Here is a 24,498-nt window from a genome sequence, read left to right on the forward strand (position 1 = left end):
AACATTGTCAGAGCCTTATTTTATTTCCAGAGTTAGCAGTTCTGAGTAGGACCAGCAACTTACATTGGTACTTCACTCGAAATGACATATGTTTTTTAAACATTATATGCATATGTTATGGTGTTGTACTTAGAAGTCTAACTCCCGCCTGTGTTTCAATTCAGATATCTTAAGACTTTTGTGTATATGCATACTAAACACTTCTTGAGAAAATAGTTTCCAGGATTAAATATTCAACAGGTATTCTCTACTTGCTTTTTTCTTCACCTGTTTGGGGACCTTCAGGTTCCAAACTTGAGGTTTGCAAACACCAACTTTATAAGTCATTTATTTTGAAGCAGAATAATTACAGTCAATAATTTCTTACAAATTCTATGGACACATGAGTATTAACACCAATCTGCACTCAGAAAAGAGCACTGAAATTTGTTTAATTGTCTGAATTAATTCTGAAATCCAAATGTTTGTTATTAAACTATTTTTATGCACCAAGCCTGAATTTTGCAAATTGCATCAGTAAAAGAGTAGGCCTCTGAGAATTTAGAATCACAGAATCACAGAATATCCTGAGTTGGAAGGAACCCACAAAGATCATAGAATCTAATTCCTAACTCCGCACAGGACCACCCAAAAATCAGACCACATGACCAAGAGCACTGTCCAGATGCTTCTTGAACTCCATCAAAGTGTCATGACCACTTTCCTGGAGAGACTGTCCCAGTGCTTCACCACTCTCTGGTGAAGAACCATTTTCTGATATTCAACCTGAACCTCCACTGCTAAAGCTTCACACTTTTCCCTCAGGTTTTACTGCTGGTTTAGAGATGAGACAGACTTGAAATGTTTCAACAGATCTGCAGAATAAGATTAACATGTATAGCACTTTCCCAATGCAATTATTTACGGTCTTCCTGGATCTTCATTTGCTAATTCACAGTGTGGTTCTGTGCTAAATGACTACCAGACTAGATGTGTGTTGAGGGACCTGACAGTAATCGGGATCTTTGCTAAAGGTTAAATTAAAGCTCCTTAACAGGGGAACAGCTGCAGAGAGATCAGATCTGTCACCTACACTAATCCATGCAGACAAGCTTCAGTATATTAATATGGTATTCCTGGCTGCAAATTCAGGAGCTAATGTATTGACTACGGGTTTTCTGAGCTGAAGAAAGAAAAAGGTATAGAAGACCATCTTACCTAACTTTAAAAGTCTATAATGTCTGATCTAGTTACAGGTGGACTACCTTAACAATCAAGAGAACAAATGTTCCCACTTGAACTCAGTAGTGTTAAAGGAGGCACAACACAACCTATGCTTTAGTCTCCATCGATTGTAGTGACTACTTGAATACCAATTTCATTAATTTTAAGCATTCTCAACTCTCCTGTTACAATGTCTATTGCTCTCCGTTGACTATATAATGAACTTCTGCTCCTAACATAGCTGCTCTGATTTGTGTCAAAATAAAATAACTAAAGTAGTCACACAGTAACCAGAAAAAGTGAGTAACTATTCAATATATTTTCACATGTTAATCACAATGGACAAGCAGGCTTCAGAATCTCAAGAATTGAAACTGTCTTCTATTAGAGTTGTTCTTAGAAGAGTAGCTTTATCTAGACTTGCTAGTCTTTAGAATCGATAGAGTAAATTATGTTCTTCTGAAGACCATTTGGGAGAAGGAGGTAAACAAATGTTATCAGTCACTGCTCTTGATCAATAAGCTACTCGTGCTTAGGTCTGTGCATGTAAACCAATGTACAGTAAATAAAAACAAAGAAAAAATATTGTCTTCCATGGAACTGTTCAGTCTATATGCTGTCAGATTATTTATGTATCCCGGTGGCGCAGTGGCATAAGGTGCTGCTTGCAACACCAGAGGCCCGGGGTTCGAATCCCCCCTGTGGCGCAAGTGGCAGAAATGCTGCTCTGCTACACAGAAAGGCTCGAATCCCGGGAGTTGGACTCGACAATCTCTAAGGTCCCTTCCAACTCGCACGATACTGTGATACTGTGATACTGTGATATTCTTTGCTCTTGAGTTACAACTACTCAACTACTAACATTAGTATACTGTGACAATATAGATATGTTACATTAATAGAGTTTATGTTGTAATCTGATCTTTTTCTCAAATTGCTACTGATGGAAGCAGCATTTCACATAGGGTTCCCCCTTCATGGAAACAAAAAAATATGGAATTTAAACAAATTCTATTCACAAGCTAAGAATTATATTCTTGCATACTTCCTTCTTGTTATCAACCTTTATCAACCTTGTCATGTTCCATTCAATTATTCAATATTTTTCTTAACATCTTTCTTGGCTACTACCTTGCAATACGACTCTTAATAAGGTGATCAACCTTTCTCAAGCTTTTTCAAGGTAACCACAGTACAGGATTTAAATATTGGTAACAAAGCATACTTAAGTCACTCTGAAAGTGTTGCCTTCTATTAATTACATGGAAACTATGGCAGGTAAAAAAGCACAATGACACTATTTGATGGAAAATATTCTCAGCTACAAAATGCTATTTTTCAACATAGTCACTATCACCAGCAATACATTTTTGCCATCAATCAACTACAGCCTGCATACTGTGCTAATATAAATCTGCACCAGCAGAGGTGATCCACTGTCGCCACCACTGAAATTTACACCCACTGCTTCACTGTGATCACATCCACTATTTGGTCTCCCTAACCATTCAACAAGTGTCAATGAATGACAATAGGTGCAATTTTTTTCTGTTTGAAGGAGTTCAATTCCACATCTTTGCTTTACATGCACTTCCATGTCAGACACCATTTTGCCAGACTGACCCTCTGCTGCCAGTTGTCACATGGCAAAAACATGAAGTGCGATATGGGTGAGAAGGTTCAGCCTTTACTGCTATATCAACAACATCCACCTCTGACACTGTGACTCAACATAATAAAATAGGAGGCATTACTTTTGGAGCAGTTCTGATGATTGAAAATATTTGTCAGTGGTTTACAGGCTGGTTTGACTTGGTTCCATGACTAACAGGGTCGGGAGACCCTTGGACTCATTCCCCAGGAAAAGGGGGACAGGGAAAAGGGCAAAGGGTAGGGAGATTTGCCTAAAAACAAAACTGTGGCAATAATTTGAGAAGGAAAACTAATTTACTAAATAAGATACAGGAATGCAAGATAACACAATATAATATTATATAATTAGAATTGAGGCTATTAAATAAAATAAAATAAGACAGTGTCCAAAACTGAAGGCATTACTCTAATGCTGAAGGCAAGATGGCTAGGGAGCACATGTGCTGCAGAGATGAGCAAAAAAGGAGCCATCTCGTGATCTCTCGTGATCTGTGAGCAGTTTTATGTTCCCCACTGAATGAAAAATGGAAAACAGAATGGTGAGCAGTCCCCTGGGATATGTAGTTCTTCTTCTTTTAGATAGGCATACCTGGAACTATCAACAATCCATAGAACTGGTACATTAGCTCTTTAATTCCCAGTGCACTACATGATGTTATGATATGGACTGCATTATAGGAGGTGGCTCATTTATCTCTTTTTCTACTTAAATGTCAGAGGTTGTGGCCACTCAGGTTCCTTTTGTGCAATGTAGAGATCTGGACAACTGCAAACAGTGTTATGCATTACTAGAGGGGGGCTAGAAATCAGGAGCATATCATCATTTTGCATATCCCCTTTGGTGTGTTGTTTGGCAGGTACTGTAATAGGTATTCTTCTGCTTGGGCTCTGGCAGAAAGCCAGTCAGTAGTTATGCCTACATGTTCACTAGCAAGTGCAGATACATGTGAATAATGTGCAGAACCTTTCGCCTAAAAAGGGTTAGCATATAGAAGAAAATAGTTCAAAATAGTTAAATCAGGGCAGATTTTCAAAGTGTTGAAGATTATATTGTACAAGAAAACACAAGTCTTACAAAACGGCCTACATGGCAAGATCCTACTTCCAAATTAAATGTTATATGCCCTTCTGGGTCATTTCATTCAGTCTAATTTGTACGTTTTCCAAGACAGACACTGTGTGTGTTTTTCCTTTGTCAGCACTACTACAGGCTGTGGTATGCCAGTACCCTGCAGCTACCCATTGAATTGGTACTATAATAGCAGTGGGCCATTTCCTGCCACCCTCTGTATCATAGAAAAAGTCAAACACTCACTTTCCAACATTTGAGTCAGGAGCGTGAAGTGAACATCACACTAGAACAGCAAAAACGATTGAAAAAATAAATCCCTGCAGAGGTGGATTTATTTGACTCTACAGAAAATCAAAGCAAACTTTTCTACAGCAAACACCACTTTCTCTTACAAACTGTTTCAATTTCACTTACTGAATAAACACCTGTTTTGACTGAAGCTAACCATGTGTTTCCATTTGGTTTAATGTCCTCTTGATCTGAATAATGACTTCCCAATTTTCTGAGATCTGCATCCACAGATGTGCACACAGGTGTGTGCACCTTGTATCTGATGTAATAGTACAGGGCAGCCCACTCAGCCCATTCTAGCACAGTTCCTTAGACACATTCTTAGGCTCTGTCTACTGTATGACAGCAGCCTATAGGGAGCTCCAACTTCTTGGCTGCAAATACCTGGCTCCATGTGGCAATAAATTTAAGAAATATATTGCTAAAAAAAGTGTTTTATTTTATTTTTTATCAGTGAACTCTTTACACTTACATACGGTATAAAGGAAGTTACAACAGAACAATGAAACCTGAAATGCAGAAGTCCCACTCTGATCTCACCTTGTAAGTACTGAATGGGGTCTCAATCTTTAAGAAGGTAGCTCCTCTGAATTTTTGTTGACTGACATGTTTTTAGAAGAATGTTTTGATTTCCTTAGAGAAATACATCTTACAGGTTTGTTTGCTCACATCCATAAAGAAATGTAGAGGATCTGCCAGCTTCTACATGAAAACATTCAAAGCCAAGCAATGGCTGACTAGGGAAGACTTGTTCAGTACTAAGGATTCTTGTAGTTTCTCAGACAGAGTAAGAACAGATATCCAAAGGTCACCCATCCTTCATGACTGGGTCTATCTACAATGTACACTGTGAACCTAACAGTAAAGTAATAAGCGTAGTAATAAATCACATTATTATCTTAAATCCAAATGGAAATATCAATGATACAAAAAATGTTTGTAATTGCTTTATTTTTGAATGAAATGCCATTTTAGCAGCCATATACCAAAAGACGTATGTTCAGTAACACTACCTGATATATATTATTAACAAATCAATCACTTCAGCTTACTTTAATTATAAAAAAATATGCATAATTTGTCTGTCAAGAATATTTTTTCAAAGGTAATTTCATTCTAAGCAGTTAATTTTTGGATAATAACTCCAAACAGTCATAGTAATGCATTAAATTTATGTGCAAGTCATGTATCTCATTATCACAGAATTATAAAATCATAGAATGGCCTGGGTGGGAAGAGACCTCAGAGATCATCAAGCTCCAACCCCACTGCCAGAGGCAGGGTTGCCAGCTGCTAGATCAAGTACAAGATCAGGTTGCTCAGGTTCCCACTCAACCTGATCTTAAGGTTGGTCTCCAGGGACAGGGCATCCACAGTCTCTCTGGGCAACCTGCTCCAGAACCTTACCACTCTCAGTAAAAAGCTTCCTCCTGACAACTAATCTAAATCTCCCTTACTTTAGAATCATTCTCTTGTCCTGTCACTATCTACCCATGTAAAAACTTAATTTCCCTTATGTCTATAAACTCCCTTTAAATACTGGAAGGTTGCCAATGAGATCTTCCTGCACCCTTCTCTTTTCCAGGCTGAACAAGACAGTACCTTCAGCCTGTCTTCACAAGAGAGGTGCTCCAGTCCTCCAGCTTCATCTTCATGGCCCTCCTCTGAACCATCTCCAAAAGCTCCACATCTTTCTTGTCTTGGAGGACCCAGATATGGACACAGTACTTCAGATGGGGACTCGTGGCAGAATGAAGGGGGACAATCAGCTCTCTTACATTGCTGGTCAACCCCCTTCTGATGGAACCCAGGATATCATTGGCCTTCCCATCTGCAGACACACAGTGCTGGCTCATTTCAAGTTCTTCTCAGCAGATCTGCTCTCAAGGAGTTCTTCTCCCAGTTTGTATACATATCTGGGATTACCCAAGCTAAGGCTTCATTATTCTTGTGGAATCTTAAGAACAGAAATGATCAAGCTTTCTACCTGTACCATAGAGGTAAGTACTTAAGTCATGGAGGATAATGTGTTATGAATTAACACAGAACTCTGATCTGAAGCTTAGAACATAGGTTGTTCCAAAAGTAATGCCTCCTATGTATTTCCACAGAAACTACAATAGATACAAAGAGCACAGTAACATTAGTTGATAGAGCAAATTCACTATTACACAACACTATTTTTTTCAATATAGTCACTTGCCATAATCGCAGTGGTTTTTTTATCTCCAGTTGTCAGGACTCAATTAGAAAATCTAGTCAGAAACAAAAACAAACAAACAAAAAACCCAAAAAAATTTATGAAATTTTTATTAAAAAAAGAGATATTTCTATGAAAAGCTTTGGCTTTACCAACTCAATGTTTCCAGATGAAAAATATTTTATCAAAGTTATTCTCACCAGGTCTTCCTGAAAGAGACAAGAAAACAACTCATTTTGACATTATTTAAAATATACTTACTCTTTTGTTTCCCATTTGTCATTGGAATCAGCTTAGAAATGTTTATGCTTCTGCAACACGGAAAAGGTATCGGTTTCCAAGAATGACATTTTAGTTTAAGGGAAATCTCACAAGATTTGTTATCTAAGTTTAAAAGTAAGTTAAAAAGAAGCTAAGGTGGATGGACTGCAAATAATGTAAAGAAAATGTGTGCTGTAACAGGTTCAGATTTTGCCATATCATGCCTGTAATAGCTTTGCAATTAGGTGGAAAATCTTGGAAAATCTAATGATTCAAAAGCTCTCTTAAAATTATAGATGGGAAAGAGTACTGTGTAATAAAGCTATACCCAGCTTTAAATCCAATTTTCATCACTTCTGAAGCTTGAAGACCACCTGAATCAGTCAAAACTCACTACTACTACCAAAACTTCTCAGAACAGCCCTTTAAAGAATGCAAGATTTTCATTCAGTCTGTTCTCAAACCCAATATTTCTTATGCTTAAAATATTGTGTAAATCTTACATAAAGCAGAGAGGTTTTATATCAGGTCAATTTATTTTTTTTTATTTTTTTATTTTTTTTCTTAGGGGGCAAGAAAGAGGACAAAATTTTGTAGAATCTCAAACAGCACAGAGAATCAAAGGTTCATGTCATATCAGGTGTTAATACTGAACATCTTCAAAAAGGTTTGTGGATGTATAGGCATTCACAATATACTTTAATCATCATGTTTGTTAGTTTCATGTTTGCCATATTCATATAATAAATAAAGACATTATTAATGTCGTTCCTGTCTGACAATGAAGGCTTATGCAGCTGATGAGATTTAAAAAACCAGTGTGTTATGAGCATCAGAAAAGCCCCTAATGATGAGGGCTGGCAGTTTGTCAAGGAATTATACTGATTGCCTTAACTCATGATGACACAGAAACGTGTTAGGGTTTCATTTTTATTGTTCAGCTAAAGAATAAAAATGAATTAAATATTCATTATTGTTCTTGCAATCAAATACATTATTTCCCTAATTTAAAACAAGGCCAGTTGAATTATTTTTAACATTTTGCACATTACTTTTTTTCAGTGCAGGACCTTACTATTGGATTAACAAACTGTGTGGGTCACCTGATTCCAAACAGAAAGCAATTTCAGTTGGAGATATCACAGGATATTGGTATGATGGTGAGTAAAACTGTACAGATGAGCAGAAAAGAGATATCTGAAAGGAATACTCGCAGTCTGAGGCAAGAGTTGACCAGCTTCTTGCTAGCCTGCACACCAAGAGACAGAACTACATTGCCCTGAGCTTAGAATCCTATCAAGGGAACAGATGAACCAGTACCAATTATTAAAACCTTATGAATAAAACATACCTATGACAAGTTAACACATACAACTGAGGCATTCTGTCTTCTTACTTACACTATGTGTTCAACAGTTTTCAATATGGAGGAGCATCCACCTCTAAAAAGAAGAATGAAAATGTTGTTTACTCACAGAATGACAGATTTAGGCTGGAAGGGATCTCAAGAGCATCTAGTTCTGATCTCCCACTCAGCCATGGTAAGTTACAGCAGCTTGCTCAGGATCATGTCCAATCAGGTTCTGAGTATATCCGCAGATGGATAACTCTTCAACTTCTCTGGGCAAAATTCATGAAGGACAGACTCTTGCAGCTTTTTACATCCACCCATTCAGCTGCATCCACAAAATCCAACTGACTCTACTACCACATTCTGCTGCCACACCAGTTCCCCATTCTTCATCCATACCAAGACCTGCTCCAAAAATTCTAGAGTCCATCAAAGTGAGACTGAGGTGTATAGTTTTTGCTGCTCTCTATTGGGGCTGAGACCATTGGCACGGGTATGTGGCAAACCACAGTGCAGAGAGGTTTCTACACTAGGTATGGGTGCTGCACAAAGAACAGCTGTTGTTTACACGCAGGTAAAGTTTATATATCAGGCATAAACAGTACATAATAGTGCTCAGTTTGGATCATAATGGATAATTACCATGGAGAAGAATTTGACTTCTCATTTTATAAAACTTGAAGATATTGAAAGGTAAAAAAATGAGTATGTAGAAAGACAAAAGAAGTATTACACAGCAGAAAACTATTTTTTGTGAGAAGAAATGGCATTTTCAGAAATCTCACTTTCCTAATTAATTGTCTCTGTTAATAAAAGACAAAAAAAAAAAAAAAAAAAAAAAAAAAAAAAGGCAGAATGTGAGTCTGAAAAGAAGACCTCAGATGAGTGAATAACAGTACATCATTATATTTGTTTGATCTTCACAGAAAACATGTTGAGATTAATACAACATTTTTGTTTGTTTGATGAAATTTGTCCTAGATGTAGCTATGTGTTGGCTGGAAACTGATTCAATGTCAGAATGCTAATATCATGGGTTACCTCATTATATGCAACATGATAACAAATTTGCCATGAGTATTACATAATTACACTAGGTATTATCAGCTACACAGACTAAGCGTGGAAGCTAAGACTAAGTAAATCAAACTTTTCTGATATCAATCTTCTACAATGGCCTGTCTTTCTTATAATTAAGCACATTATACATTCATTGTTAAAATTACAAAAACTATCTTGGGATCAGGCAAGAACAGATTTGTCTCCTCTCAAGGTGACTACCTACATAAATAGCTATCGAATCAGCTTCACTTTTATACTTTCTCCTTCTGCCCTGTAATTTTTGATTTATTATATGTACAGTGACACTGTTTCAACAAGGGGATTTTAAGTGCCCCATTACAGAATCATTGATTGATGTAGATTTGCCTAAGGCAGAGAGGAGAACTGAACTGAGCTGCCATACATCCTGAACAAATTCTGTAATAACTAGGATGCCTTGAGGACATGGTGTGGCATCTGCCCTACCGTCACCACTTTGTTCTCCTCTAAACATGACACATAGTTAGAACGAAGGATTATAGGTGACTGCCTTCATGAACGGCATCTGGGATAAAGACCCAAATGGATACTTATAGTCCCAATGACAGAACAGAAGGTAACTTTGTCCTCAGAATTTTCTACTGGCTATTTACTAGTTATGTCTTACGTTATACCCATGTGCTGACTCAAAGTTTAGATCCTGTGCCAAGGTATCTAGCTTTCATCATGTTCTGTAAGAGGATGAATTTTACTTGAAGCCTTAGGTGATAATTAAATACTTTTTAAAAAGGCATGCCAGAATCTAAATTGTACTACTATTATTATTTTTAATATTATTATTTAACTCAATTACTTTTTAAAGAATAATTGCAGTTGCTAAAGACCTCTAGAGATTGTATATTCCAACCTACCTGCTCAAAGCAGGATCAACTAGAGCACACTACTCATGTAAGCTTCTAATTTCCACAAAGGAAAGTAATGATTTGAGAGATTTCCTGGCTACACAGTGTTAGCTGCTTTCTGAAACAAGTTCCGACTAGGCCAAAAATGACTTTCCTCACTGCCTATTGCTGAGATGAGTTCTTAGCAGCATAGTAGGAGAATGTTTGTGCCTTGCCTCACTTACAATTAGAACTTTAAATACTTTACAAATAAGTAATTAAATTTTCATAGTTCCAGCAGAAGCTAAGGAAAAGAAACACTAAAACAACTGTAAATAGCTGCTCAGAAAAAAATGCTGTCTTAACTATCAACAGATGTCAGCTCCCAGAAAGTGATCCAGTACTCTACCTTCAGACAGTACCACCTCTTTCTTCTCCTACAGTAATCTTTGTAAAGAAGTGATGAGATTTCCAGCAAATGCCAGACAGAAACACTTACCATATTTGCCCTCATCTCTCTTCTGTGCCTGTGCCTTTAACATCAAAGGAAACAATCACTCTTCGGAGCACACTCCCTGAAAGACAAATACCAGGGTCATGCAACTGCCAAATCTGCAATTACACTTCTTTTTCTCAAATAGGTAGTTGCTGAATATATAAGATGTACACCTACAGGATACCTTGATTACTCTCTCCTGGAAAACTACATCCTACAGACATAAAAAGACCAAGGAGAAAGTGAGGGAGAAAGAAAAAAATATATATTTTTTGTGATCCTACAATCTTTAATATTTCTGTGATGTGTAAGTTAGCAAATTGTGTTATGTCATGCAAGGAATACTTGTAAAAGGAAATTAGACAAAAGCAGACAAAAAATGAGTACCTTACCACAAAAACCTTTTTATTCTTTCCTTGTATGTATCCTATTGAAAAAGAGTTTTGTACAAATATGGCTACATATCAAACACAAGTTTTTCTGTACTTTCAAAAAGATAATTTAATCTTCCTTTCACTTTAATACATTAAACGAAACTAGACCTAACCCACAACAGATTTGATAGTTTATATAATCTATATAATTTCCAACACAGAAATTTGCTGTTATGATCTCATATCCCTCCTATTCTTTAGCTATATACTGAAACAAAAATGATCCGCAATATTTTTATTTATTTCAGTTTTATTCTGTCATGTCCTTATCTTTTTCTTACTATTTAAAAATAACTTCCTAAATTGCCCCTGTATACAAGTTAGTTATTTCTGTTATTACTGTCAGATTTAGTCTATAGTAGCACTAGAGCTCAGGTAATGACTCACTTCTGAATGCTTTGATAATTTGCTAAACTCCAGAATATTTCAATAATAGCATTCCAGATACCTATTTTTTTTTTTTTCCTGAAACAGTGAAGGTTGCTAAGTTACAGAAACGTACTTATCTACCACATCAGTTGTAGGCACTTCAGTGCAAAGAAACAACCTTACACACCCACATCATAAAAATAAACATTTTATTAGTAAGTGCTATAAAAAGATGTATTTTATTATAACCAAGACTTAGTTCTGACATTTGAGCAGCGTTTGCTTTTGCTTACCAACTCTTACTACATCTCTTTAGCTCAATATTTTAAGGATATAAATGAGAATGAACATTTTAATGAAAAAAAAAAATCATTTAATTTCTTGGTTATTTATAGTGAGGATTTCTTGAAAAAACTGTACAGATTTTGATAGGATATTGTGCTGTCATTCTTCTTCTTAAAAGTGTATTCTTGCATTTGTCACATACTGAAATTAAAGTGCATGGTTCTCCTTCAGACTTTTCCTGAAATTTAGTTCAAATTCTATGAATACTGTTTGGTCAGAACGATAACGTGGATGTTTTGACAACACATCAGTTATACAGACAGGTATAAAAATGTTTTGTATCGACAGTGTATTTTTACTGTCACTTGTTTTTGGAATGTTTTTCTATTTGTTTTTGCAAATAACTGGATAATTGGTTTACGCAGCTGATGGTGAAAAACTTTACAATATTTTGCTTTACAGAGTGAGGATTTTCTACGGCAATGAAAAATTTCATGTTGAATCGGAAACACATTTTAAAACTATAAATATAATGCCATTTAGCAGTCAATTAGATTAAAAAAAATAATAGTCTTTTAATTGCTTTGTTAAAAAGTAAATGTTTAAATAAAGTTGAAGTACTTACTTTCTCAGTATTAAGTTCCACTGCCTTTTCTCTGAAAATTCTGGTAAGATAAAATAATTAGGATGTTACATAGATCTTTTTGTATTTAAATCATGTCTGCAACACTGTAGGAAAACACTTTCAACATTAGCACATCTAAACAGAAATTCTTTCATTTTTTCCTTTAAAATCAAGGCTTAGAATCATCTGAAACACTTTACCTAAAGCTAAAACTCAATTACTGACTCACATATTATAGGTTAGTAATTCTTTACTATAAGCATGTAATCACTGCCACAAAATTTAACCACTTGGCACTTAAGATTTCTTTTATCAAAATTAATTAAAAACCTCAAAAAGAACAGAAGGTCTCTGTGTAAGACCTGAAGAATGTTTCTTTCCCTCTACCCTCTACATGCTCTGTGCTAACAGAACGTTAGGATTTATCCTCTGAGACTGCACCTGTAATAGAGGTCAACATCACTGCACATGCTTTACAGGTCTGACATTCTAGCAGAAAGCAGTGGTGCGTATACACATCACGCACAAACTGTCTGACACATATATACAGCATACAACAGACTTCAAACTATGCCTGTTTCAAGTCAATAGAAACATTTTGCTTGTAATTTCAGTCAAAGCAATGGAAAATCCTATCTTAATAAATAGCATAACTATTATTTTAATTTCCTTTTAGATATTAACTCTGCCAACAGCAATGGCAGAAGAAGAGATCTGTGTCCCTGATTGTAGGGGAATAAATCTGATTTCTGACAAGCTTTGATATACAGCCTTTATTGTGGGTTTCTGTTCTCTTATTCAAGGTATATTTGCTTTCAGACATCTGTCTACTGCTTTAATCATTGTTTCTACATCTCTGCACACTCATAGGTCTGAATACTAGGAATCTGCTGGAGGAAAAGGTAAGTATTAGAGGCGTCACACATAACACAATTTCCTTGAAAATGACCATGGTGGAGACGTGTCAAGGAGGATACAAGCGCATTAATTTAAGGTCACATCCTGCCACTGTTTCACCATGTAAGATTTCAGTCTATGAGTAGTGTCACTCGAAGGTGACTTCTCAGTACAAGACATAGCAGATCAGCCAGACCACTGCTTGGGCTCAAAACATACACCTTCCTAGCAACAGTGATGTAGTTATTTTTAAGGTATTTTAAGGCTTGTCTTTGAAAAACAAATCAGAAAGTAATATGCCTCACATAAAACTGTTATGTGGATAGCAACACAAAGGCCCCATCTCAGTAATCCCTGTTCTCAGGGAGCAGTACCTTGCTTTGTGAGTAGCCAAGTAGTTCTCAGCCAGCAGAGTCAGCCTGGTCTCAAGTGAGCAATGCCAATTTTCAGAACTAGCAAAGCAATACTTTCACTTCTGCAAGGCTTCAGGCTTTATTTAGTTGAACAGTAATCATGATTCCCATTCCTCAGAGTTAAAACTGGATGTATTTCCAAGGGAAATCCCCTCGAATAACCACAGCCTAATGGGTAAACCATAAGATTTGCTTTATAAAATTCTGTGGACTGTACTGAAAAGTACAACAGTCTATATAAAGCTGCAGCTATTCCTCATGGCTTTAAAGTTTATTAATTTATATGTCACACTATATATCTTTTATAAAGCTACTCGTGCTCTTTCTCCTTCTTGTAATATTTAAAATATATAATTCAACAGTATGTTCAATATATGCAGGTGTAATGGAAATCACTTTTCATATATCCTGAAAATGGCTTGATTTGCATGTTAGTCCTGGAATTGCAATGAACAGTAGCACATCATGCTGGGGTATTTTTGTTGCTTAATACTTATTTACATTTGTTCTGAGAATAGGGGATTTGAAAGTCCAATTCTTTTAAAAAACTCATTATGCAGTAGTACTTTATAACAGCAAATTGAACTAATACTTCAGGATACCAAGGGAGGCATGGGATTTATATTGACTTACAAAGGAAATATGGTGTCTAAGTGAGGGATAGAAGGTGTTACATAGATTTATTCTCTAAATGCAAAATAATAAAAAAAGCTTTTTTAAATGATAAGGGCATGGAGAATAAAGCTTGTCAAGTTACATTCTGATTTTTAACTGTAATATAAATTCCAACTGTAAATACAGGAAAGTTACATCCTAGGATGCGATGTTGTGCATATGTATACCAAAGTGCTAGTTATCTGCATCTCTGTGAACTGTACTTGAACACATAAACCTACTATCCTAACAGTTAAGGTTGCAGATGACTCTGGTAGAAAATCAGACTGGGAAATCAGAGACAATGTTGACAACACTTTCATGATGCAAAACTGAACTTAGTTCCAAATACCCAGCCAAGTTCAGCTGTACTAAATAAATACAGGAGGATATGGTTGAGATATTTTGTGACCAAGCTTCTCTTCTTGCTTGCCAACCCTGCCTGTACCCAGAGCACAACCACTTTGTACAGAACTTCAAAAATTAATTTGAAGACATTGCCATGGAGACTTCAAATTGAAAAGCTCAACTATACGAGCCCTTTAAACGCCTTTTTTTTTTTTTTTTTTTTTTTTTTTTAATTAACCTGAAAACTACTGAGCATGGGTGAACTGGAGCCCTTAGGCAGAGTTCCACCCCAGTGCATCCCTGAATCTTCAGTGACAGAAACCATGTGCTCAGTAAGGATCATACAGATCCTTAAGGATCACAGATGCATACAGGAGGAAACTACAAGAAAGACATCAAGGCCCTGGAGCTTGTCCAAAGGAGGGCAATGAAGCTGTGAGGGATCTGGAGCACAAGTCTTATGGGGAGCAGCAAAGGGAGCTGCTGTTCAGTCTGGAGAAGGCCCAGGGGGGACCTCATGCTCTTCACAACTGCCTGAAAGAAGGTTGTGCTGAGGTGGCGCAGGACTCTTCTCCCAGGTAAAGAGTGATAGGGAGAAGTAATGGCCTTCAGTCGTGCTAGGGGAGGTTCAGGTTAGATATTAGGAAAAAATATTCTCATAAAGTATGGTGAGGCATTGCAACAGACTGTCTGGGGAGGTGATAGAATCCTAGAGTGGTAACAGACATGGGCTTACAGTTGGCCTATATGATCTTACTGATTTTTCCAGCATTAATGATTCGAGAAATGTTTCTGTGACCAAGATGTCGAGCTGCGCAGATGATGGGGCAGGCAGAGGCCTCAGGCCCCCTCCCTTCCTTTGAAAACGCCGTCTTGGGAGCTCTGAGGGGCTCTGGGCCGGGTGCTGCCTTCTTCTCCCCCGTCGCTTTCTAGAGCCTTGGAGCTCGCTCCTTGCGTTCCTTCGCCTTCGTCCCCACCGCCAAGAGCCCCGACCCGTGCCCCCAGTAGAGGCGGCGGCGGCGGCGATGAGAGCCGGAGTGGCCGAGCCGAGCAGGACGCCGAACGGGATCGCAGCGACAGCGGATGCTCGCAGGTGGTGCGGCGCCGGGAGAAGGGCCGCTCCGTGCGCTCTTCACCTGTGGGCGTGACCACTATCCCCCCTCCTCCTCCTCTGCCTCCTCCTTTTTTACTTGAAGGGCCGGCGCTGTTCTTGCTGCAGAGATTACAAGCGGAGCTGTGGCTGCGGAGCAGAGGACGTCTCGTTGTTGCTACTGCCCCGCGCGAGGTGTCCCGCTCGCTGTGAATCCGCGGGACCAGCCGGGAAGGGGAGCAGGCTGGGCTCGCTGCGGGGCGCGGAGCTCCGCTTTGCCTGGCGGACCGGACCGTCCTTCCCCTCTGTCTCCATCCCTGGCCGCTGGCGGGAACCTCCATCCTCCCCATCTTTTCCGTGGGATCGCTCTCTCCCCTCAGCGACGTTGTCTGACGAAGCGCTGCCCGGGCGGCAGGGAGTGGTGGGCTCCCCGGTGCCCCGGCCCCGCGGCGGCCATGCGGCGTTACGCAGTCAGGAGGCTGGCGCCCTAGCGCGGCGCTTGGGCGGGTGGGGGGCGGAAGAGGCCGCCTCGCCGCTGGCACCGTCTCGGCCCCGGTCCGTGTCTGAGGAGATCCCCTCTCTTGGGGGAGGGGGAGGAAAGCCGGGAGAGAGCGAGACAACTTCTGCCCCTTTGATAAAGGAAGGAGGGGGAGGGTGGGTAGAAGAGAAGCTCCTTTGTGGGACAGCTTCAAAGCTCGGCATCACGCCAGGCATCCGAGTTAGGACACACTAACGCTGGTGAACCTCACCGTAGCTGCAGGAGGAAGCCTGGTTGCAGCTGCCGCAGCGAAGTCCCGCACGCCTTTAGAGACTCCTGGGCTTTCCGGCTGCAAGATGCGTCCTGCCGCAGGAGTGTGCTGCTGCTGAGGAGCGTGGGGCTGTGGAACATGCTTGCCTTTGGGATTATATATGGAGAAAAGCTGTCGGTCCTGGGGAGAGCTGGCTGGTGAACCTGTCTGACTTTGTCCCCCTCTGGGGAAGTGGCTTCAATGGCTCCATCTCCCAGGAGAAGCAGTAGGAAAGATGCCAATGCCTTGCCAAGCATGTCCTCAACTTTCTGGGCTATCATGATCCTGGCTAGTCTCCTAATCGCTTATTGCAGTAAGTACATGTTTGTCCTGGTGCCTTTCCTGGATGTAAATCCTCAGGTAACGCTTTAGCTGAAGGCTGAAGTCTGACAGGTCTGGGTACTGTGCTGTAGTTAGCCTCATGCCTCGGCTCCTCTCCTGATGAAGTAGGTAGAATGACACTTTGATAGCTACAGTTTCTTGGGAGCATGAAGTGTCCTTAGGTTGAAGATACGGTATATCTACTCTAAACATGTACACTTATTGGATCTTAGGAGCTGTTCACTGTTACCAGGTGTTACCAACTGCTCCTGCTGCATACAGGCTCCACTACTTCAGTCCACGTTTCATCAATGGGAGCAATTTTACTTATGTTAATTCCTCTTATGTACTTAGTCAAGCGACAGGTGCCTTTACATCTCTTGGATCACAGGTGGTTCCTGACTGTGAAATTGCACTGGAATGAGCCAGGAAACTCCCAAATCACATCCTCAGCACTTTAGTGAGCCCTTGTTATTGGTTTTCTTTTTCAAGCTTGATAGATAGTCCATTAATCATACTCAATTGGAGATAAATCTCAAGAATCAAGTGGCTGGAATATCAATACTTTCTTGCTCCAGTTCTATGATCTCAGAAAATGTAATTTACAAGCAGTTATGCAATATAAATATTATTACTGCTATTTCTTTTGGGGAATACACATTTCACCATCATACCAGGGTAAGAGTATTTCAACTGGAGGAGTAGAAGCAAGCAAACAAAATTCCTATACAGTAATTAAAAACAAACTAAACAGTAACTTATCAGGAGGGCCCTGCACAACTTTGCCAGAATGCATCCACACTGTATTTTCCCAAGATGAGTGTGACCTGTAGTTTGCCCTTAGTGTGTATTCTTTTACTTAGCTGTAATGTGAAAGAATTTGCTCTGGACTTGTCGTGTTGGGCTATAATAGGTGGAGGTTATGATGAATAGGAAATGGATTCTGGTTTTCAGGAGCATGTCTGCTGTGTTTCTTAACTCTGTTTCATTTTTAAAAAATGTAGCACATTCTCCTGTTCTATGTTTATTTGTTTGTTTGTTCTTTTCCTCCCTTTTCTGGGAGAAAAAAAAATAAAAAAAAAAGCTAAGAAAACCTTTAATTCACTTCTCTGTACATTACAGGGATGTTGTACTGACAACAGTGAGAAGAAGCTTATTCTGAAAAGAATAACATATTTTGTAATGACTTATTGTTTAGCACATTTTGCTTTGCCCTTTTCATTAAAAAAGTCATATGAAACAGGCCACTCTTCTAAATAATTTCATTTTGTACATAGATCTCTATTCCCATATTCAGTGCACTGATATGTAGAGTACACTCGACAACACTTAAGATTTACAAGAATTTATATACATACCAAGAGAGAAGTGCATCAGTAAGAGCATGTTTGAGAATGGATAGTTCAAATGTAAAAGGAATTATTAAGGAATTTAGTGAGTGTGTCTTAGAAATCTCTGGAGGATCCTAGACTTTTTATGAAGTGACATAAATTCTTCTGTGAGTTTATCTTCCAGAAGCTTATCTTCAGAAAGTGTTAATTGTGAACTCCTTAAAATTATTTTTACTCAACAGTGAGAGGCTTGACACTGTTCTGTTTTTAAGGAGTAAAGACTTGCACTTGAGTTGTTACACCTTATTTATTATTGGCATTATCTACTGATACATGTAAATGTTAGCTAACAGGAAGGCAATTTCTGATGTGTTTAAATGACCAGGTTTGTAGTTACTTCTCTCATTCAGCATCAGTAGTTTTCCTCAAACATGTAGTGTACTCTTCATGCCATATAATGCTGGAAATCACTATGATGCCTAAAATATGCAGTGTCAAAACACTCCACCATTTATGCAGTGTTTCACTGATTTGACAACCGCAATTCCAAATGTTAATGAAGCACCATGTGCACTTCATCTAGCTGTAGTATTTGCAAAATTGAGAAAAATGTTGTTTTTTTTTCCATGTGAGAAGGCTGAAGATGCCTAAAAAAAGGAAAAAAAATGCAGCAATTTCAAGGTAAAGTACTGCAAAATTTAAGAATTCTTTTCAAGATTGCCTAGAATTTATTCAGTATTTTTCCTTCAATTGACTTATGCTTTTCCTCAAAGAAAAAGAAAATAATTGTGATGGGGAGGATAATGACTAGTTTCCTTATAAGAGAAAGTCTTGCAATTTTTATTTATTTATTTTAATGCAAAAGGAAAATAATTTGACCATGTGAAGAGTTTTGTATTTCTCTACAAACCTCATGTTTAGCTAAATTGCATTATGGTTTCTTATATCTCTTACATAAAGCAGGATTCTGTGTGTGTGTTTCGGGACGGGGGGGAGAATACATATGAATGTATTATGTTACTACAGGAACCTCTTATTTGCTTTTCTCTCACTGTATAATTTGCATCAGACTTTGCAGCTCAAAAAAATAAAATAAAATTCAGAACTTCTGTTTATAGTGCTGTGGAAAAGGAAAAATGTTAAACTTCTGAGCTGCTGTGCTTTTCAATATACTAACTCTGGCGAAGCTTATTCCTGAATTAGACATATGAATATTTCTTTCCTTTCTCCTAATTACTTTGTGTCTTTGTTTCTGAGAACATGTTCAGTGTTCCATAGTTGTCCCCATTTACTGAAAGCAACTGGTAAATGCTGTACTCGGTGAGTTCCAGCTGACAGCTAAAGAGATACTATGAAGCCTGTTCTGAGTGCATGCATGCAAGCCATAAGATTTAATTTACACTTCAGTTTCCAAAGTACAGTTATGTTCTTTGTCATGGTAAAATGATGAGCAGATAACTTTTTCTTTCTTAAATGTTTAGATTATACATAGGGATAGTGGCTCCATCCTATGGTAGAAGAGAAACCTGCATCAGATCAATTAGGTTAGTTGCTATAGTGATAAATATAATGTAATATTCTCCCCCTAAACATTTGGTAGATTCTAGGCAGGAGAGGGCTGTTGAGTAGATTAAAGTAGTAAATTAGGCTGTTAATATACAAAATTCACTTGTGTGTCTACCAAGGAATTTGTTCACTCATCAGAAGCATCATTAAATGTAGAAACAATCTAGAAATGCTATCCTGGTAGAGGAGGAATGCCTTCAACTGTAATTCAGAGTTACGGGAGGTGTTACATATTTTGAATCTCAAATGAGTGCTCTACATAATTAATAAGCGGTAGTCGATCACACGGAATTACCTACAATGAATTTGTTAAGTTACTGTTTTAATGTTATGAAGGTGCACTGAATTGTTTCTTTTTCTCCTTTTGTAACTAGACTTTTTTTTTTCCCCCCATGTTAAGAAGGTCAGTAAACCAAGTGAATTTTCTGTTATCATAGCTGTGAAGAGTCCAACTGGTGTGATTTAGAGTCAGCATGATTATTTTTTTTCCTAGTGCATTTTTTTCCATTTGCTTTTTCCATTTGGAGGTGCTTTTTATGTGTAAATAATGACTTTTAAACAACAAATGATTCAGTGTTAGTGAAATTGTGGTTATTACGAACTTTTGATTTTCCATATTTTATGCTGTTTTGTAAGTATAAGGAATAGAACATTACACCCTTGTGATGTTTTGGTGTTCTATTAAAGTAATACTTTTAAGAACAAGCAAGCACATTATTATATATTTATTTATTTTGAAAGGCTGTATCAAAAACAAGTACTTGGAAAGTTCACTTTCATGTTTTAAATGTTGTGCTTGGAAGAGAGAAATATGAAACCCTGGTGATGAACTTCTGATTTATTTATTTTCATTTTATCATGAAAATGCAAAGTATTTTCTCTAACTCAACAATAATGTATTGTTAGTGCAAGTTCTTTCATGCAAGGTAGGCCCTTAGTACAAATAAAAATACATCTGAAATACTTTGGCTTTGTGCAATGAAAAATGCAGATAATTCTCATCCAAAATATTACACTGATCTCACTTTAATTGGAAATTCTGCTGTTACATTTTAGATACTGCTCGCTTGAGAAATATCTTTTCACTGTTCTATGACTATGTATTCTAGAAAGCAAAGGTTACTATAGTCTTACACTGTTTGAGAATGCTATTAGGGATGAACATTAGCAGTGACTGTCAGCTGGACACTTCTCAAACAGGCACTATTGCATCATCATCTACTGACTAGCTGTTGAATGATAAGTCTCACTACTTGTTTGCGTTTTATGTAAGTCAGTCTCCACTGAATGGATGTCTGCAACTCCCATTGCTGATCTTATGTCATACATATCACTTTCTCTGTTTTTTACAGATGGGGAAAAAAAAAAAAGTAATAAATCTGTACAATTGGTGTGTAGTTTTATTACGATTTCTGCAAGAATTACTGTGCTTGTATTTCTCCAAAACTCTGCACAAAGAATTAATATGACATATAAAGCCACAGTTGTAATTCGGACTTCTTTTAGTTTACTTCTACATCACATAATCTTTTATTATATTGCATAAAGCCAAGATATTAAAGTTGCTTTGTTGTGTAATATCCCTGCTGCACCTTTTTAGGAAGGTCATTAAAAAAAAATAAAAATAAAACCAGCATGTTAAATTTAGTGGCCTCTACAACACTCTGCTGTTTGTCAGAACAGTTACTGAATTGACGGGGGGGATTATCTGTCCCATTCTCTTGTGATTTGTCCAGATGATCTTTATTTAGAATTCATTGTTGACAACATAGGAAATGGTTTCTTATTGCTTTTAATGTTGAATTCAGCCCTTTAAGGATGAGTAATCACTGTTTACAAATTCTCAAATGCATCCTCAAATTATGAAAGCTACTGCTTCCATGCAAGTGTAGCACAAGTGATAGACAGAATGAAAAACAGAAGGATGAAGACACTAGAAAGAATTGGTATTTTCAATTAAATATATGGCATAGGGTTCTCTGTATCCTTCAGCAAGATTGTAGGAGAGAGACCAAGATATTGTAGAACATACTATGAAAGCATTACTGAGAGTGTACTAGTGAGAGCAGAAGCCCTTTGCTTTGGCTTCTACTGTTGTACCACCAGTATTTGCCTGTGATGCTGAGGGCCAGCGATATAAACTAAGAAACGTTACTTTCAGAGCCATCTTTGGAATTTATTTTAGATTTCCTGCTCGCTTACTGTGATTCCTAGGCATAAAGCCATTATTTGAAACAAGTCTTGCATCTGATATGCTAAATACATCCTCGTTATAGGTGCCTTGAATTATGTCATTAACACAAAAGTGCTTTTGGATTCTGAACTATGAACAATAATGTAAAAAGCAAGGACAAATCCAGATAGTGTTGATTAACTGTAAGCTTTCTGATTTTATTATTTGTTGTGAAACTCAGAACAGGATGTTTTCATGCTTAGGCTCATATTTGACCAGATGTGTTTTTCTGCTGTTGAAGTGGGAATTTGTTTAGTTATTTTGGGGCTGTTTCAAGGGTACCTCTGTTATTTGCTCAGACAAATGGCAAAACTACATATTGTTGCATTTTGGGGAAATCATCTCTTTTGGGATGTACTTCTATGTTGAATATTTGGGAAGTCAGTGATATGCTTCCATGTTAGCCCTGCAAATAGGAAGATCTTCTGTATTGACAATTTGGGAATGTATGAACTGTAAGAAATATATGTGTTTTCCAATATTTATGCTGTAGACATTTATTTCAAAGATTTTGTGCATATTGTTAAATGCGTACACTGGCTAAAGCATAGGAATTGCAGACATAATGGTGTATAATTTTGCATTCATATGATGATTTACTGATCTCCCAAAGTCTTTGTGACCTGTCCTTTTTCAGGCTTTGGATAGACTTTTGTTGTTCCTGTTATTGTTTTTTTTACTATTATTATTATTTTTTTTTTTTCACCTTTCTTCAAACATTTATTTGTCCTTGGGCGGCAACCTTGTCTAACTCTGGGATTTGGAACATATTAGGATATTTTCTGAGTCAGAGTTAGCTTGTCAGCCTGTAGTCCAGGACATCAATAAAGAAATGTCCAGCCTGAGTCTCCCCTAGTGCAATTTTAGACCATTTGCTCTTTGCTTTCCAACACTGGCAGCTCCTTCCCCCAAGAAGAGAGTGTGGTAATAGGGTAAATTTTACAATGCTTTCAGGATAACATACCTGGCAAAATAAAGCTTCCTTCTGTCTCTGTGACTGGAATGGGCAATGGGCAATTTGAGATGTGACCCCCTTCTTCTCTTTAGTGTTTTTGATGGTCAGAATGGGAGCTGTTTTTCTCTTTAATATGTTTGTTTTGTATGGAGGTTAATTCCTGAGTGCTTTTAATGGATGTGTTCTGTTTTGTATTTTAAGGTAGCAAAGACTGAGCAAAAGCCCAGAGCAGAATGCCAAAGAGAATGCTGACAATTCAAGTTGCGAGTTCTGTTGGTTGAACTGATCCCTGATTTTCTTCCATTATGAAGTAGAATTGTAGTGACCAGTTGTACTCAGGCTCAGGAGTAGAACCTCCTGGTTCTATTAGCTAATGAAGCTGTATCATTAAGGAGAGAAAGGTCCTCAGTTCTTACAGAAAGAAGAAATGACTAGATGTGGGGAAAACAAATAAACAAACAAACAGAAAAGGGTTTCTGAATTCTACCTATCAAAATGTAAAAGGTATTTGTATTCCTTTTAATCAATGCAATTTATGATGGCTGTTACCTTTGGTCGTAGGCCTTTTTTTGGTTGTGATTGTCCCAAGACTCTGATATTGACAAATGGATTTTAAGAGATGATACTCTGACAAAATGACATACTGTTAATGCGAAATGCCTGCACCACCTTTAATACTCTTAGATGTCTGTAGCTCTCTTTGTAGATGATACCATGACAGTAGAATATTTAATTTTTACATTGAACTATACTGCTGCAGCTTGGTAGAACAGCTTAGCCAAATGGTAGAAGTGAGTCTAAGCTAAGCTGCACTTTTCTTTAAATGGTTTGTTTGCTGACAGAAATGTAGAAGTTCTGTGGGACCAGCAACTTCTAACACTTATCTTTCTTCAGACAAAACTAAATGTGAGCGTATCTGATACTGTGAAAAGTTATATGTCACCGATGGCATTCTCTGGTGTTACTGAAAGAGTACACCATTTTTAATTTTTCTCTTCTGGATAGAGATTTGAATAATAAAAATACAAAATTATTTTCTGAATAGAGCTAATACAGTAATCTGATTTAATCTTGAAAATGATTTTAGTGAAAAATATTAGAGAGCTGTTCAGAGCTTTTTCAGTACACTCTGTCAGCAGTTCTTCATTGAACATTCAACTTGAGACTCATCTCAAGATGAGTAAGTGTATAAGCGTTTATGAATGTGTATGCACTAAAACAAACAAACAAGTCCTTCAGTTCTTAAAATAAAAGCAAGAAATTGTTCTCATTGACTGTTATTTAGAGGTGATAGTTTCACTGAAATAATTTCCTATAAAGCATTAGACCTAGAATGTATTTATATATCTTAGTAATCCTTTTAAGATACCAATAATAAATTTCAGTGGATGTTTTCCTGTAAGCTTTTCAGCTCCAACTAGGAAGAAAAAACACAAATATTTGTGTTATGTTTGGGTTAAAAGACATGACACACAAACACATTTTGAGCTTTGTGAATAAGATTGGTCTTTCCTTAATGAAGATTTGTGCAGTACAGTCATTTGCATTTATCGTAATCTCCTTTTAAAGTGAACGGAATTTGAGATAATTTACTGTTCAAGACATGCAACCTGCTTTATATACCTTTCAGTAGCACAGTTTGCCTCAAACTGCATTATGTTTAGTTTTGTGAACCATAATGCACCTTAGACAACTTGCATTTACTTAAGCATATATGTTATCAGAGGAACCCTACCCTTT

General features: G+C 37.6%; 1 protein-coding gene across 9 annotated transcripts in view; it reads left to right on the forward strand.

Moving 5' to 3' along the window:
- Positions 1–15,563: 15,563 nt before the first annotated feature.
- TAFA5 (TAFA chemokine like family member 5) overlaps positions 15,564–24,498 on the forward strand; it is a 421,374-nt gene continuing 412,439 nt past the window's right edge. For 2 of the 9 annotated variants that reach the window (XR_011904151.1, XR_011904153.1), the window contains exon 1: positions 15,661–16,665. Coding sequence is in view for 3 of the 9 variants with exons in the window: in XM_072340709.1 (XP_072196810.1) it covers positions 16,554–16,665 (112 nt within the window). In the remaining 6 variants the exon portion in view is untranslated. Of the gene's footprint in view, positions 16,666–24,498 lie in introns of all 9 variants that reach the window. The other 7 variants (XR_011904141.1, XM_072340709.1, XR_011904142.1 and 4 more) reach the window with 7 other exon arrangements.

Source organism: Excalfactoria chinensis, chromosome 1 (assembly GCF_039878825.1).
Source record: "Excalfactoria chinensis isolate bCotChi1 chromosome 1, bCotChi1.hap2, whole genome shotgun sequence".
In the NCBI taxonomy this organism is placed as follows: domain Eukaryota; kingdom Metazoa; phylum Chordata; class Aves; order Galliformes; family Phasianidae; genus Excalfactoria; species Excalfactoria chinensis.